Source organism: Pseudorca crassidens, chromosome 4, assembly GCF_039906515.1.
Source record: "Pseudorca crassidens isolate mPseCra1 chromosome 4, mPseCra1.hap1, whole genome shotgun sequence".
In the NCBI taxonomy this organism is placed as follows: domain Eukaryota; kingdom Metazoa; phylum Chordata; class Mammalia; order Artiodactyla; family Delphinidae; genus Pseudorca; species Pseudorca crassidens.
In genome coordinates, this window is record NC_090299.1 from 559267 (window position 1) to 575665 (window position 16399).

Below are 16399 nucleotides of genomic sequence, written 5' to 3' on the forward strand. Positions count from 1 at the left end.
TAGACTACAGACCTTACACGATTTCATCAGCATTTGCACACTCATTTTTTAATGAGACTCAGAGAGTTTGGGGTGAGGACTCTGTTAGACTCCAGCTCTCACCCCTTCCCAGGCCCGGCAGACTTGCGTTTCTCTCCCCCGCGAAGCAGCCTTCACTCCCTCCTCCCCCCACCTCCCGCCATTTTTTAAAAATGTGAGTGTGCTGTCAAAAGAATGCTTCAGCAAGTAATTATGAATACTCTTGAAACAAGTAGAAAAACAGGGGGAAAATGCAGCATTGCTTTTGGATTAAGAGATTAGGCTCCTATGGCTGGGTTGTTTCACTGACCTGCTTTTTAGCTGTGACAACACAGACAGGCCAGCAGACCCCAGGGTTGTCATCTGTAAAGCAGGGAGCTAGTGGTAGCACTGACCTCACAGCAATGTGGTTGGGCCTAGGTGAGGCCGGTAGTAGGAGGTCCTAGCTCTGTGCCAGGCACACAGTAGGCCTTCAGTACAAGATGTGCACGGTGGCCTTTCTGGCACTGGGTGGGGCGGCTGCTGGGTGCATTCCTAGTGGGAGGCAGTGGCCACCAGGCACAGGTCCTCTGTCTCTGTCTCCACCTGTGACCGCGCCCCCAGCCCTCCTGGCACTGGAGCCCTCCTCCTTGTCGTCAGGGACCTTGCTCTATCGGGGGCTTCAGCCTTTCCCTTCCTGTTGACCCGTGTCCTCCACGCCATGTCCCTCCCTGACCACCCGCGTAGTCTGTTTGGGCTGCTACAACCAAACACCACAGACCGCGCAGTGCACAGACAATAGACGTTTGTTTCTCACGGTTCTGGAGGTTGGTTGGGTTCTGGTGAGGGCCTGCTTCCGGGCTGCAGAGGGCCACACTCACACTGTGTCCTCAAGTGACAGAATGGGCGAGGGGGCTCTGTGGGGCCTCCTGTGAGGCACTGGTCCCATCCGTGACCTAATCACATCCCAGAGCCGACCTCCTAACACCATCATGTTGGGCGTTAGGGTTCCAGCATACGAATTTTGATGGGACATTTAGACCATAGCAACCACCATGCTTTCCCTTTGAGAAGGGCTACGGGGTGGTGTTCACAGCCCAGACGTGGGCCCGTCTGGAATGCCTCCTCACGTACCCCTGTGTGACCTCGGACAAGCTCCTTAGCGGTCCCTCATCAGCTGGTGGGTTACCCTGAAGTACAGTCCGCACAGCAGAGGCAGGCTGCATGCTTGATTCTTTCCCTGTAATTATCAACTTCCAAAGTGAGACACCGGTGCCTCAGTAACCTCCTGTGGTGACCAGTGGGGCTTCCGTCTTGTATCATCATGAACTCATGAGTTGTTACGTATTTAATGCTTTCCCCATATATTGTAGTCGTTATTCTTCTAGATGCGCACATGACCCCACATTTGGCCAGTGGCAGTCCCTTCAGTTTGGCTCCTATGTCCTTTTATTGTGTGTGTGGTAAATTACACATAACAAAATTTACTTTCTTAACCAATATTAAGTGTACAGTTCAGTGGTATTAAAGACATTTACACTGTTGTGAAACCATCACCACTTTGCATCTCCATAATCCTCTTCATCTCATGGAGCTGAAGCCATTGAACAGTAGCTCTCCTTTCCCCGCTCTGCCCAGCCCCTAGCAACCACTCTTCTGCTTTCTGTCTCTATGATTCTGACTGCTGTGAGTAGCTCAGCTAAGTGGAGTCATGCTGTGTCTGTCTTTTTGTGACTGGTTTATTCATCCACGCTGTAGCATATCGTGGAATTTCTTTCCTTCTTACGCCGTTTTATGGACGTAGCACATTTTGTTAATCCATTCGTGCATCAGTGGACACTTGGGTTGCTTCCACATCTTAGCTATTGTGAATAATGTTGCTACGAACATGGGTGTACAGATATCTCTTTGAGGCTGCTTTGAATTCTTTTGGGTATATACCCAGAAGTGGAATTGCTGGATCCTAGGGTAGTTCTACTTTTAACATTTCGAGGAACTGCCATACTGTTTTCCACAGTGGCTGCACCATTTTACATTCCCGCCAACAATGCACAAGGGTCCCAACTTCTCTACATCCTGGCCAACACTCATTTTTTTCTGTTTTTTGATAGTAGCTCTCCTATTGGGTGTGAAGTGGTATCTCGTTGTAGTTTTGATTTGCGTTTCCCTAATAATTAGTTACATTGAGCATCTTTTCATGTGCTTATTGTCCGTTTGATATCTTCTTCGTACAAATGTCTATTCAAGTCATTTACCCATTTTTGAATCGTGTTGTTTGTTTTTGTTGTTGTTGAGTTTTAGGAGTTCTCTATATATTCAGGATATTAATCCCTTATCAGATATATGGTTTTTTATTCTGTTGCTAGTGTCTTTGATGCATAAAAGTTTTAAATTTTCATGAAGTTCAATTTGTCTGTTTTTTCTTGTTGTTGCCTCTGCCTTTGGTATCATATTCAAGAGATCATTGCCAAATCCAATGTCATGAAGCTTTTCTACTGTTTTCATCTAAGAGTTTTATTGTTTTAGGTCTTATATTTAGATTCTTGATACATTTTGAGTTAATTTTTGTACATGGTATAGATAAGGGTCCAACACCATTCTTTTACATATGGAGATCCAATTTTCTCAGAATCATTTGTTGAAAAGACTGTCCTTTCCCCATTGAATGGTCTTGGCACCCTTGTCAAAATCATTTCACCATATATTCAAGAGTTTATATTGGGGCCCTCTATTCTATTCCATTCGTCTATATCCCTGCCTTTATGCCAATACCAAATTGTTTTGATTACTGTAGCTTTGTAGTAAGTTTTGAAATCCCGAAGTTTAAGTCCTCCAGTTTTGGTCTTCTTTTTCAAGATTGTTTGGACTATTTGAGTTTCCTTGAGATTCCATATGAATTTTAGCATGGTTTTTTCTATTTCTGAAAAAACATCATTGAGATTTTGATAGGGATTGCATTGAATCTTTAGCTTGCTTTGGGTCGTTTTGGCATTCTCACAACTTTAAGTCTTTCAATCCATGAACATAGAATGTGTTTCCATTTATTTATGTCTTCTTTAATTTCTTTGGCAATATTTTATAGTTTTCACTGTACAAGTCTTTCATCTCCTTGGTTAAATTGATTCCTAAGTATTTTCTTCTTTTTGAGGCTGCTATAAATGTAATTGTTTTTGTAAGTTTCTTTTCAGACTTTTCATTGTTCATGAATAGAAATGCAACTGATTTTTGTGTGTTGACTTTGTGCCCTGGTACTTTGCTGAATTCATTTATTAGGTCTGACAGATTTTTGGTGGGATGTTTAGGATTTCTTACGTTTAAGAACATATGCAAACAGAGACAATTTTACTTCTTCCTTTCCAATTTAGTTGCCTTTTATTTCTTTTTCTTGTCTAATTGCTCTGGCTGGAACCTCCGGTACTATGTTGAATAGAAGTGATGAAAGTGGGCATCCTTGCTTTGTTCCTGATCTTAGAGGAAATGCTTTTTTCTTTCACCATTGAGTATGATGCTTGTGGTGAGTTTTTCATAAATGACTTTTATTATGTTGAGGTAATTTCCTTCTATTTCCAGTTTTTTGAATGTTTTTATCATGAAATTTTGTCAGATGCTTTTCTGCATCAATTTGAAATTTGTCAGATGGTTTTTCTGTATCACTTGAGATGATCATGTGTTGTTTTCTTTTGCCTTCATTCTATTGATGTGTCATAATATTCAATACATTGATTGATTTCCATATGTTGAACCGTCCTTGCATTCCAGGAATAAATCCCGCTTTGTTGTGGTGTGTAATCCTTTTAATATGCTGCTGAATTCAGTTTGCAAATATTTTATTGACGGTTTTTGCATCGGTGTTCATAAAGGATATTGGTCTGTAGTTTTCTTGTAGTGTCTTTGTTTGGCGTTGGCTCAGGGTGATAATGGCCTCAAAGAATGAGTTAGGAAGTGTCCCCTCCTCTTAAATTTTTTTGGAAAGTTTGAGAAGATTGGTATTAGTTCCTCATTAAATGTTTGGTAGAATTCACCAGTGAAGCCATCAGGTCCAGCTTCCTTGTCAAGAGATTTATTATTATTATTACAACTGATTCAATCTCCTTACTAGTTATAGTTTTATTCAGATTTTCTATTTCTCTATGATCCAGTCCTGGTAGGTTTTGTATTTCCAGGAATTTGTCCATTTCAGCTAAATTATCTAATTTATTGGTGTACAGTTATTCATAGTATTCTTGTAATCCTTTTTATTCTGTAGTATTGATTTTAACGTTCCTACTTTCATTTCTGATTTAGTAAGTTGAGTCTTCTCTCTTCTTTTCTTAGTCCATATAGATAAAGGTTTGTCAATTTTTTTGGTATTTTCAAAGAGCAAGCTTTTGGTTTCATTGACTTTTCTCTGTTGTTTTTCTATTCTGTATTTTGTTTATCTCTAATCTTTATTATTTCCTTCCTTCTGCTAGCTCTGTAGTTTTTTCTTCTTCTTCTAGTTCCTTAGATTGTAAAGGTAGATTGATTACTTGAGCTCTTTCCTGTTTTTTAATGTGTTTATAGCTATAACCCCCACCCCCACCCCCCAGCACTATTTTCACTGCATCCCATGCGTTTTGGTATGCTGTGTTTTTGTTTTCATTCCTTTCTAAGTATTTTCTAATTTCCTTGTGATTTCCTCTTTAATCCATTGGTTTAAGAGTGTGTTGTTTAATTTCCACAAAGTTGTGAATGTTCCAGTTTTACTTCTGCTGTTGATTTCTAACTTCATCCTGTTGTGGTTGGAGAAGACATTTGATATGATATCACCTTTTAAAATCCATTGAGACTTAATATGTGGCCTAACATATGATCTATTCTGTAAAGTGTCCCATGTGCGCTTGAGAAGACTGTGTATACTGTTGTCATTGGGTAGAGTGTTCTGTGCATGTCTGTTAGATCTAGTTGGTTTATGGTGTTGGTTAAGTCCTCTGTTTCCTTACTTATCTTCTGTCTGGTGGTTCTATCCATTATTGTGAGTGGGGTATTGAGGTCTCCAACTATTATTGTAAAACTGTCTATTTCTCCCTTCAATTTTGTCAGTTTTTTCTTCATATATTTTGATATTCTGTCATTAAGTGTGTAAATGTTTATAATTGTTATATTTTCCTTTTTTTATTCTTTTTTTTTAAAAAAGATTTTTTGGCTGCACCGCATGGCATGCGGGATCTAAGTTCCCTGAGCAGGGATCGAACCCACTCCCCCTTCAGTGGAAGCACAGAGTCTTAACCACTGGACCGCCAGGGAAGCCCCACAAAGTTACACTTTTATGCCTTGTATGCCCCGAAACACAACCTCATAATTACCTTAAATGCATTAGTGTCTTGTTTCTATTATGTAGAGAACAAGATTTGTTGTTACAAACCAAAGTTATAGTATTACTAGATGTTACACTAACAATTTTTTCTTTAAACGTGTTCGTCTCTTAAATCATGGAGAAAATGAAGTTGCAGTTGCAAACCAGTGTTATAATGATACTGGCTTTTATAATTGCTCGTGTATTTACCTTTACTGGGGTATTTATTTCTCCATACAGCTTAGATGTCCTTTCATTTCACCTGAAGGATATTTCTTGCAGGGCAGGTCTAGTAGTCATGAACCCCCTCAGCTTTTGTTTTTCTGGGAAGGTCTTCATTTCTCCCTCACTTTTGAAGGACAGTTTTGCCAGATACTGGATTCTTGGTTGATAGCTTCTTTTTCCTTTTGGCACTTTTAATACATTAGTCTTCTGGCCCCCACAGTCTTGTTAAGGGTCCCTTGTATGTGACAGTTTGCTTCTCTTGCTGCTCTCAAGATTCTTCGTCTTTTGAAAGTTCGATTATAATATGTATTAGTGGGGGTCTCTTTGAGTTCATTTTACTTGGAGTTCATTGGGCTTTTTGTCTTGATGTCTTTTATCAGATTCCAGCGGTTTCCAGCCGTTATTTGTGCAGATGTTCTCTCTGCCCTTTCCTTCCTCTTCTCCTTCTGCGACTCCCAAGCATGCACATTGCCCTGCTTGATGGTGCCCTGCACATCCCTTAGGCTCTGTTCACTCTTCTTTCATCGTTTTCATTCTATTTTTCAAACTTGATAATTTCCATTGTCTTAGCTTTAAGTTTACTGATTCTTCTACCTGCTAAAGTCTGCCTTTGAATCCCTCTGGTGGATTTTAAATTTCAGTTATTATGCTTTTCAGCTCCAGAATTTCTTTTTGGTTTCTTTATGGGTCTTCCATCTCTTTACTGGTATTTCCGTTTTGTTTTCACATTGTTTTCTTGATTTTCCCCATATCTTCCTTTACTTCTTTGAGCACCTTTAAGGCAGTTGTTTTAAAGCCTTTGTCCAGCGTGTTTGCCGTTAGATCTCTTCTCAGGAGCAGTTTCTGTTGATTTATGTTTTCCTCTGTGTAGGTGTGTAGGCCGTACCTTTCCTGTTTATTTGTGGGCCTTGTGATCGTTCTTTTTTGTTGAACACTGGACAGTCGGATCTCATAATGTGGTAATTCTGGAAATCAGATTCTCCCCCTTCCCCAGAGTTTGCTGTTTGGTGTTATTACTGTTGTTCGTAGTTGTAGGCTGTCTCTGTGCTGAGGACCAGCCTAAGGTGTAAACCTAAGGTCTTCTCAGGTCATTTCTGGGCGTGCATGGTCAGTTTCCATCAATAATTTTCCCTGCATTTGCAGTTGTTTTTGAATGTCCCTGTCTTTAATGTTTGGTTCCCAAAAGGGAGAAAAAGTAAAAAATGAAGGGGTGGGGAAAGTTGCCAACCCTTTTAAGTCCCCTGGAAGTCACTTCAGCTGGAGGGGGAGGGTCTTGCAATAATGGGGGAGGTGCAACAACAATGGCTGCGGGCCTGTTCATCTGCACCTCTGTGATCAGAAGCAGCAATGAGTGATCAGAGCAGAGGCCCCCAATATCTGTACAGGGTCTTTTTTGCCCCACCAGTTCCTGCAGGCTGTGGGCAGGCTGCTCCAGAAACAGGTGCATGGCCTCCTGGCCTCAGGCCTCCTGTCTGGGGGAGGTGGAGTGGGTAGCTTCTATGGTACCAAGAGCTGAAACTGACCAAAATGAACTGCGGTTTACCATCCAAGGCTTCCCCTGGAAGCCATCAGCAGACTCCAGAGTTCCCAGACGGTTACATCAGAGGGTTCTTCCCCTGCAGTTGCTGTCCAGGTGGGAGATGGAGTCTCACCTCACAGGTGCCTCCTACTCTGCCATCTTCCCTGTCTCTTGGTTCCTGTGTCCGTTGGACAGAATAACACTGGTTCTTAAATACGAAAGCATGTGGTCTAAAAGGTGTTTTTTATTTTAGCCAGTTCTGTAACTTTTGTACTGTTTTTTCTTTAAATATTATCTCTTCTCCATTATCCCTATTATATCCTTCAGAGTGTTTAACTTAAAACATTTTATAACTTTATATCCCATATCTTTTTGAATATTTCCATCTCTTTGTCTCTGTGTGCTGCATTCTGGGTCATATATCTTCCAGTTCACTAATTCTTTCTCCAGCTACGCCTAGCTCAGCTCTTCAACTGACTGAGGACTTGTCATTCTGCACAGTTTTTCCTTTCCATATTTATCTGTTTGTTTCTAATTATCCCGTGTTAATTGGTCATTTTTTGTTGCCATTGTTCTATATTTTATTTCTGACAATTTCATTACCTGTGATCTTGGGTCTTTTTCTGCTGACCTTCAATTTTAGTGACTTGTCTTCTTGTTTAATTGGTGATTTCTGTGTGGCACTCACTGCTTGGTTTTGATGGGTGGGAGCTGGGAAAGCTTTCTACAGAGAGATTAATTTCTGCTCTTCCCTTACTCAGGAGCTGCTGCTGACCTTGAGGGCTGAACTTGGCGCAGGAGGCTGGTCGTCTTCCCCGTCCTGCCGCTGACCTAAGCTCAGCCCCAGCTCAGCCCTCACCCCGCAGCTCATGCGCTTACTTATGTGGCTTAACCCCAGCTCCTCTTTGCTCCAGGCCCCGTTCAGTTTTTGTTTGCTTATTTGTAGAAGTGGACGAGGGGGTGACAGTTCTCCCCTATCTCTTAGGAAAAGGGCAGCGTCTCAAGTGGCGTTTCCATCCAGAGTGTGGGGTCTAGTCGTGCAGTGGTGGTGGAAGAAGCCTCCTCAGGGTGTACGAGCAGACCTAGCACCCCAGGCAGGCATCTGGATCATGCCATCTAAACAGTGGGGTTTGGGTGGGAATAGGGTTTGCAGCCCACCATCTCTGCCAGGAAGCCCCCTCTTGTCACTCCTCAATGTCCTACCCTCTGCCTCCGTCCCCCCAGTGCCACCCACTGCTCACCCCATCCCCGTGACCTGCTTGCTTTCATGATCTCCCCTGCCTTCTCCAGCAGTGGACATTCTCACCACTTCTGCCTCCTTTGCAATGGGCTGGCTCTGTGTCCGGCCACCCACACAGAGGGCTGCTGTCTGTCTGGCCCAGCCAGCAGCCCCCTGAAATCCCAGCAGTCGCCTTTCTAGCCCATGTGCGGGGCCTTCAGGCATTAGCATAGATGCTGGGATCACTTTGCTTGGCCCGGTGTCCCTCATCTATTTGACATGTGGTGCACTCCCTCAGGAGGGAGCCTGTCCGCGCTGGTCCCCCCTACCCGGGCCGACCCATTCAAGCCAGGACCCTGCTGAACTTAACGCTCTGAGGTGGGCTGGGCCGACGCAGCCGGCTGGGGGACGTACCGTTAGCCTCCAGTCTGTGAGTACCGTTCCTGCCTTTACATCAAAGTAAGCCTGGAATTCATTAACTTCCAACCCCTTCCACCATATCCTTGTGGCCCAAACCTCCCTCTTCTCTGGGTTAGTGCAGTGGCCCCTAACTCTCTCTTTTTCTGCCTTTGCCCCCCTACACTCTGCTCTCAAAATGACCAGACAGCCATTTAGAATGCGCACTGATGAGTGATTTCTCTACTCAAAGCCCTCCTGTGACGCCCCATCCACTCTTCACCTCTTCAGGAGCAGAAGCTCACAGCCTGTCTGCCCCGGCCTCCTGCCGGGCTACCCCTGCCCTCTGTGCTGGCCACACAGGCCCCCTGGCTGTGTCCTCTGCCTCTCGCTGTTCCTCTGCCCGGACACTCATTGCCATATCTCTGCAAGGCTTTCCCTCCCTCCTTCAGAGCTCTGCTTGGAGGGGCCTGTCAGGAGGGCGTCCCCAACCACCTTCCTGAAAGAGCGTCTTGTACCAACAGCACCGCCACCTGCATCACCACCACCACTACCACCATCAACATCACCTCCGCCACCACCACCAGTACCAACACCATCACCAGCACCAGCGGCACCGCCAGCCCCACACCCACATCACCACCAGCACCGGCACCAGCAGCGCCAACCCCACACCCACATCACCAGCACCAGCGGCACCGCCAGCCCCACACCCACATCACCACCAGCACCGGCACCAGCAGCGCCAGCCCCACACCCACATCACCACCAGCACCAGCGGCACCGCCAGCCCCACACCCACATCACCAGCACCAGCGGCACCGCCAGCCCCACACCCACATCACCACCAGCACCGGCACCAGCAGCGCCAACCCCACACCCACATCACCAGCACCAGCGGCACCGCCAGCCCCACACCCACATCACCAGCACCGGCACCAGCAGCGCCAGCCCCACACCCACATCACCAGCGCCAGTGGCAGCAGCGCCCCAGCCCCTCTTCGTCAGAGCCTGAGCGTCACCTAGTGCAGGATTCCTTTACAGTTTGCTTTCAGCATGTGCTTCCTTCAAGTCTCGTTCCTGAACACGCCAAACTCGTTTCCGATCCGCTCTAAGCCCTGGGCACTGTCCAGGGTGCTGTCCTCCGGGTGCCGGCCGAGCCTTCTGCACAGGCGCCTCCATGTTGACTCGCGCTCCCACGCGGGCAGTAGATGTTCTGGCCCCACCCAAGCCTGTGCTCCAGAAGGAGGGGGGTGGACATGGGTGTCCCAGGGGTGCCCCCCACTATCTTTCCCCGGCCTTTCAGTGTTCTCACAGGGTGGCCCCTGTCCTGTAAATGGCGCGTGCTTTGTGAGTCCAGCCTACAGTCTCTCATTTGACCAGAGCGTTTAGCCCATTGATTCAGGGTTCAATCTGTAATTGCGTTACATGCTCGGTTCAGTGGTACCCTTGAGTTTTGAGCCCAGGTGTGGATGACACAGTCAGCCCGCTTCACCGCGTCTCACACGGGATCATCCCAAGGTCGATGGCCGCGTCTCACACGGGATCATCCCGAGGTCAATGGCTGCGTCTCACACGGGATCATCCCGAGGTCAATGGCTTTGTGGTCTGATTTTGGAGCTTGGTGTCTCCTCCAGGTGAGGGGCGCCGCTTTCCCGTGTTCGGGGGGTTTGAGTTGAGTGCGCGTCAAGGTGGGGATTCTGAGTCCGAGTCCGCAGTGCGGCCTGCAGGGGGCGCCTATGCTTATTTCTCCTCAGTGCCTCGGGATGTTAGGTGGGGTTTTCAGACCTTTGCTGTGGTCTCAGACCGCAAGCCCGGCGAGCGTCGGGGTGCGTTCGGGAATCGTGTTCTCCGTGCAGAGCCCCGTGCCGGAGGCTGTGCTCTCGCAGGGCCGGCTGTGCGCTGGCTCCCATGCTGGGGCTGCCGCTGCGAGCGCCTCAGACACCGGGCAGAGGGTTCAGAGGTCAGAGGGGCTGTTCAGGGTGGAGTCTGGCTGCTGCGCCACTGCTCACCAGTGGCCGCCCTCTGCCAAACCAGCCAGCTCCTCTGTCTGGTACTCAGTGTCAGGGCTCCTGCCAAATACATGAAGCAAATCAGGCTTCTCAATCACTTGAAGTCCCGCTGCCCCTGCCCTGCACCCCAGGGCCGCTTGCTGGGTGCCTGCGGGGCAGGAAGGTCTGTGCCCCTGGACTCCCAGGGATCTGGACAGGGTGGCGCTCCAGTGACGTGCAGGGAGCCAGGGATGCGGGATGCGGGTGCGGCGCCTGGTGGGGTGCGGGCTGGCACCCCCACTGGGGAGCACTGTGCCCGTAAGTGCATGGAGCGCGTCTGCTGGGAACCTCGGGCACACGAGCCCCCTCCTAGCACCCGTGCCGTCTGTCGAGCAGGGCTCCGCTGGGCTTCCAACCCCTGACTGGGAGCGACTGCTTCCACTCCTTCCTCCCTGAGGTCAAGGGTCAAGATGACCGTGGGGGATAGAAATCTGTTGTGGAGAGGATGAGGTGGGGGGGTCCGAGGGCGAGCTCGTGGGGAGGGGTGTCAGGGAGGAGAGGGGCGCCATCAGAGGAGACAGGCCAGTGGGGGGTTGGGGCGGGAGCCTGGGGGTCAAGGGCACATGCGGGGCAAGGAACAGGAGCAAAGTCACGGGCCCCCAGGTGCAGGGATGGGCAGACAGGGCCCTGGACGGCAGGGAGAGGGGGGCGGCTGCGAGGACGGGTAGGCGCTGGTGGGAAACGCGAGAGCCCTTTCCAGGCGTGTCTGCAAGCCGGCGGGGGCGGGCCCAAGAGAACCGTGTCCTTGGGTGGAAGGGGGAGCACGTCTGCTGGGGCAGAGGGACAAGGGGCACAGAGGGGAGACTGGTGACGGAGACCCCGCGGCAGGTGCGCGGAGCTCGGGGGAGGGCCTGAGGAAGCCGCTTGGACGGGACACGGAGGGTCACCTGTGCTGACTCGAGCGAGGACCGAGGCCGTGGGGAGCCCGGGGGGCCGCCCAGAGCAACCTTCAGGTGGACAGGTGACCCTAAGGGAATGGAGAGGGTGGGCGAGTGGATCTCCACGAGGGAGAGAAAGGGCCCGAGAGCCGAGAACCGGCCGGAGCAGGCTGAGGAGGGCAGAGGGCGTGGCGCTGGGCGGTGGGCGGCCGAGGGCTCTGCGTCTAAGGAGGCCAAGCAGGAGAAAGAGTGGTCTGGGGGCGTCAAGGGAGCAGGCAGTCCCCTGAGGGACCAGTCGGGATCCACACCGGCAGGACGAGGTCGTGAACCCCGACCTCAGACAAGGGCTAGGGCAGGTCGGGAGTGAGGCCTCAGGGCCCCCCCTGCGAGGCCAGGGGCCTCGATGGTCAGAGGCCCGGGGGGGGGCGGTAATGCTGGTCCTCTGAGTTCCCCATGTGCCGTGTGTGTGCGCGCCGCGTGTGTGTGCGCGTGGTGGTCCACTGGCTCCTCCCCGCAGGGTGACACCTGCTCATCAGGGAAGTCTGGTGGCCCATCTGCCGGCCCCGCCTTCACCCGGCGCCTGCCCAGGACACACAGACCACAGCACCGGGTGTCAGGTCTCCTGCTGGTCTTTATTCAAGAGCTGGGATGGGAACGCGAGGAGGCAGGTGTTGGTCTCGCGCCGGCGACCCGGCGGCCCCGGGCGGCTGCCTGGCGACCAGGTCTGAGGTATTTCACGGCCGGGGTGTGCCTCTCGTGCAGCGCGGCCGCCGGGCCAGGTGCCAGTCTCTGCGCGGAGGTCGCCGGCGGCGGGGCTCAGGGGGCTCGGAGGCGTCAGACGCAGTTGTCGGGGACGCACGGGGCCTCCTCCTCCAGCCCCGGGCAGGGCGCCCCGTGGTTGGCGGGCCGCGCACGGACGTAGCGCGTCCTGCTCTTGGCCCCGGGCCGCCCGCACGGGCCTGCGCACAGCCCCCAGGACGACCACAGCGACACCTCGCAGTCCAGCGGCGTCTCCGGAGCTGGGGGCGCAAGGAGGACGGTGAGCGAGGCGGGGCTGCGGGAGAGGAAGGGGGTCCTCGCCCGACACCGCCTCCGAACTTGGCCGGGAAACTCCTGATTTTATCATTGCGCTTTCCGGCCACCTCCAGGGCGACGCCACCAAGCACACCCCCGAAAAGCCACCCCCGAGCGACTGGGTGAAGGTTTCCGCCCTGAGAGCCCGATGCCGGCTGGATCCCCGCTCTCCGGGGTGCGGGGCGTGGGGCGGGGGGAGAGCGGAGATCCTGTCGTGAAACGTTCTCTGACGTGGGCACAGACCGGCAGGGTCTCCACCGCTGCGCTGCTGTTCCAGGTGCGGACCCTTCGGGAGGCTGGCCACACTGGGGCCGCGGCCCCCCTCGCTCGCCCGGCACCTGCGCACCGCTCGCCCCTCCCCCGCGGGCGGCACCGCCCCCACCGACCCGCTGCCAGGAGGGCACACAGGGGTCAGCGGGGACACCGGGCAGGGCCTGGGGCCTCTCCGACTCACTCTGGGCTGTGGAAGTGTGAAAGGCTTTCAGTTGAAAATGCTGGGCACGAGTTAACTCTTCAGTTTGGAGTCGAATGAACCAAATCCCAAATCTCTCAGAACCAGCGTCCCAACCAAATGCTCCCATCCTGCTTTTGAAGCCGCTCGGAGACGCGGGTTCACGCAGCCCCGGCGGCGCTGCCCCGCCCTCTGAGCACCGGCAGCCTCTCCCGGTTTGACCCGTCCTCACACTCCACGCGGCCACGCAACCCAGCTCTGTGGCCTGGCGACGGGTGCTCTGCGTGGGGCGGGCCGGCGGCGCAGGGCTGAGCCCTGGACCAAGGGCCCTGGGGGCGGGGCGCACGCGGGGGCGGGGCTGCCCCTGTGAAAGCAGCGGGTGTCACTTCACAGGCGTTCCCCCTGGGGCGGGCACTGGCCTTCGAGGGTTATTTAGGGTGAGAGGTAAGAGCTGGAGCGGGAGCTCAGGACCAGGTGATGTCCGAGCAAGTCCCGACTGACCCCCAAACCCAAGTGCTGCTCCTGCTCCGGCGCAGCCAGTGGTGAACGTCGCGGCTGCCCGCCAGCCCGAGCGCCTGCAACCCAGGAGCACGCATGTGAAGCGGGGCTGGGGGGTGGCCGTGGGCGCTACGGAGGGGTGGGAGCTGGGCTCACCTGGCAGGCTGTCGGCGACCTCGTTGCCCCCGCCCCCGAAGGCCGGGGCGGGCGGGAAGGCCCTGGGGCTGTGCGGGAGCCGCGCCAGGGTCACCGTAGCGATGGGAGGCAAAGACTTAAGCCGCGGGTAGTAGAAGGAGTTCGCGGGGTGGCTGGGAGAGGAGGCCGTGATCTGCAGGAGGGGCCCGGCCCGGAGATGGGTCAGGAAGGGCCAGCCCCGCCCCCTCACTGTCCTCCCGGGGAGCGCCGCCCAGAGAGCTGCCATCCCCTCACCTCGGTCACCGTGTCCTGCGGGACGGTCGCGAACTTGGGGGATGAGAAGGTGAAGCCGCTGTCGGTCCCGGCATCGTAAGGGTGGAGGTCCACCACCACCTGCTCCCTCCAGCGGCCCCCGTCACACAGGTCCAGGCTGTCGATGCCCACGAACCAGTCGGGGCTGGGGACGATGCGGACCACGAAGGACACCTGGGGGCCGAGGGCTCAGCGGCAGCCCCCGCGCCCCCCTCCTGCCCGCCCGCCCACCGTCCACGCCGCCCCACTCACGAGCGAGTGCCTGGAGTGGGCCTCAAACTCCGCGGACGTCTGCCCGGTGCCGCTGGGCACGGCTGGGGCTGAGAACACGCCATGCACGCTCTGCAGCTTCTCCCCGGCAGCTTCCATCTCCCGCATCAGTGCCCAGGCCTCGCTGCGCTCCGCGAAGTCCCTCAGCCCATTGCTCACATACTGGCCCTTCCTCCACAGGCTGTAGTCGGGGCTGTGCGCTGCCCCTGCGCACCACCAGCACCCACCCGTGTAAGCATCACCCCTGGGCACCGTCCCGCCCCTCGTGGGGCCGGGCGGGATGTCCCGCAGGTGGCCTCACACTGCCCGGCGCCTCGCGGGTAGGACGGGCAGCCGGCCGGCCCTTCCCATGACCCAGGCCACCCTGCCCCGCCACGTCCCCGAAGCCCAGGACACTGCTGCTGGCACACAGTAGGCACTCAGCCAGGACCTCCTGCACTGAAGTGAATTGGGTGAGGTCCCCTCCACGCTGTGAAGTGCGGGGCCACGGTCAGATGACCGTACCCTCCCGAGCAGTGGGGGTCACCGCCAGGCCCGCCGGGCACGGGACGGCAGGGACTGCACTCACCCAGCAGGGATGACCACTGCGCGGGTGGGCGGAACAGTGGGTACTGCTTGGGGAAGGATGCCTGGCTCCACTTGCCCGTGAAGGTGATGCTGTACTTGGCCAGGGGCTGGGCCGTGCACATGGACTCTCCCCCCAGCGGCTGGCCGGCCGAGCAGCCAAGTGTGGCCAGGAGGAGGGCCCAGAGGGCTCCGCCCCAGGGGGCAGCCGGACTCGGGGTTCCCATCACCTACAAGAAGGGGGGCCACATGCTGCACCGCTGGTCCCCGATGCCCTGCGCACGGCCCCTGGTTACAGGTCCCCGAGGACGCCGGGCACCTCCCTCCACGTTCCCTCTCCAGGCTCCAGCTGGGCCTCACCCCGTGGCTGGAAAGCCAAGCCGTGTTGGGTTACAGGAACCCAAGGTGCCTGGCCGGTTACACCTGGCACGGAGCTCACAGCCAGCTCAGCGCCCTGCGGCTTTCCTGGGGGAAACACCTCTGGCGCTGCCGTCTGAGGGAACCCCGGGAACCAGGAGGGTCGCCGTGCCCCGGACTAGATGGGCCTCCCTCTTGGGGTGCTGCCCCTCTTGGGGTGCTGCGGGTTTCTGGGCGGGGGCAGCGCCAGGAGGCCAGTGCGGCTGCGGGGCTGGGGCCAGCGCACGCAGTACTCACCCAGCAAGAGCGACTGGAGGCTGTGGGCAGCCGAACGTCCCAGCAAGAGCCCAGAGCTCCAATTTATGCTGCAGACGCGGCACCCAGCCGGCCAATGAGGCCCCAGGTCCGCCACCGTGGCCGCCGGAGAGGAGCGGCAGATAGGACGCGGGGAGAGGGAGAGAAAGGGACCTCAGTGCTGGAGCTGGCCTGGCCGCCCGCCTGCTCTGACGCGAGCAGATGCTGCTTCAGCGCTGAGGTCACTCCTCCCTTGGGCGCCGGCCACTCGCCGCACCCCTTCCTTTGTCTTTTCCTCCCGCCCTCCCTCTCCCCCCAGTTCTCTCCTTTCCCATCAGGCCCTCCCTGGTGTCTCCCCGGAGGGGGTGCCAAAGCCAGCAGCTGGGAAGAGAACTGGGCCAGGGCCGCCAGCGTGCACTGCCCGCAGGGCAGGTTGGGACGTGGGGGCCACAGTCAGGCCTGACATCTGTCCGTCTGTCCGAGTGCTGGGGGCGGGCGGGGAAGCAGGGGTCCTGGGTTCAGCGGACACAGCTGCCTTCTTCCCGCGTGCAGAGCTGCATGGGGGAGCCACGCTGTCCACGCCGTGGCCAGGGCATCTGGACCGTCCCCCCGAGGGGAGTCGAAGCCATGAGGCCGCCTTCCCCAAGGGCCAGGAGGTGACCCCGGGCCCCCCAACTTCCCTGCATGGGGAAGAGCTCCAAGGATGCCTGGCATACAGAAGAAGATGCCAGCGGATTCTTATCTCTGCTCCCTGTCAGGAGAACATTTCCAGAACCCTCATCACGGGGCCTGGGAGCCGGGAAGGACAAGGACAGTGGGGTGGTCTGGCTTGTAAGAACCGCCCA

At 54.3% G+C, this 16399-nt stretch overlaps 1 protein-coding gene across 2 annotated transcripts; it reads right to left on the bottom strand.

Moving 5' to 3' along the window:
* Positions 1 to 12212: 12212 nt before the first annotated feature.
* Positions 12213 to 15790, bottom strand: SPON2 (spondin 2). 2 transcript variants are annotated; one of them, XM_067734811.1, is made up of 6 exons: positions 15558 to 15782; positions 14908 to 15133; positions 14322 to 14545; positions 14052 to 14243; positions 13779 to 13950; positions 12213 to 12618 (listed from the first exon to the last, which is right to left on the bottom strand). In XM_067734811.1, the coding sequence occupies exons 2-6, from the start codon at positions 15128 to 15130 to the stop codon at positions 12434 to 12436; spliced, it is 996 nt and encodes a 331-aa protein (XP_067590912.1). In that variant the 5' UTR covers positions 15131 to 15133; positions 15558 to 15782; the 3' UTR covers positions 12213 to 12433. The 2 variants fall into 2 exon arrangements, with proteins under 2 accessions (XP_067590912.1, XP_067590913.1); XM_067734812.1 differs by lacking the exon at positions 13779 to 13950 and having other exon boundaries at positions 15558 to 15790.
* Positions 15791 to 16399: the final 609 nt, after the last annotated feature.

What these genes read in the sequence shown, in the direction of transcription:
- SPON2 (XM_067734811.1), bottom strand. Translation starts at nt 15,130, where the DNA reads ATGGGAACCCCGAGTCCGGCTGCCCCCTGGGGCGGAGCCCTCTGGGCC. An exon ending in GCAGTGGTCATCCCTGCTGG is followed by an intron (nt 14,546 to 14,907) that starts GTGAGTGCAGTC and finishes GGTGGTGCGCAG; the next exon opens with GGGCAGCGCACAGCCCCGAC. An exon ending in CCCACTCCAGGCACTCGCTC is followed by an intron (nt 14,244 to 14,321) that starts GTGAGTGGGGCG and finishes CTCGGCCCCCAG; the next exon opens with GTGTCCTTCGTGGTCCGCAT.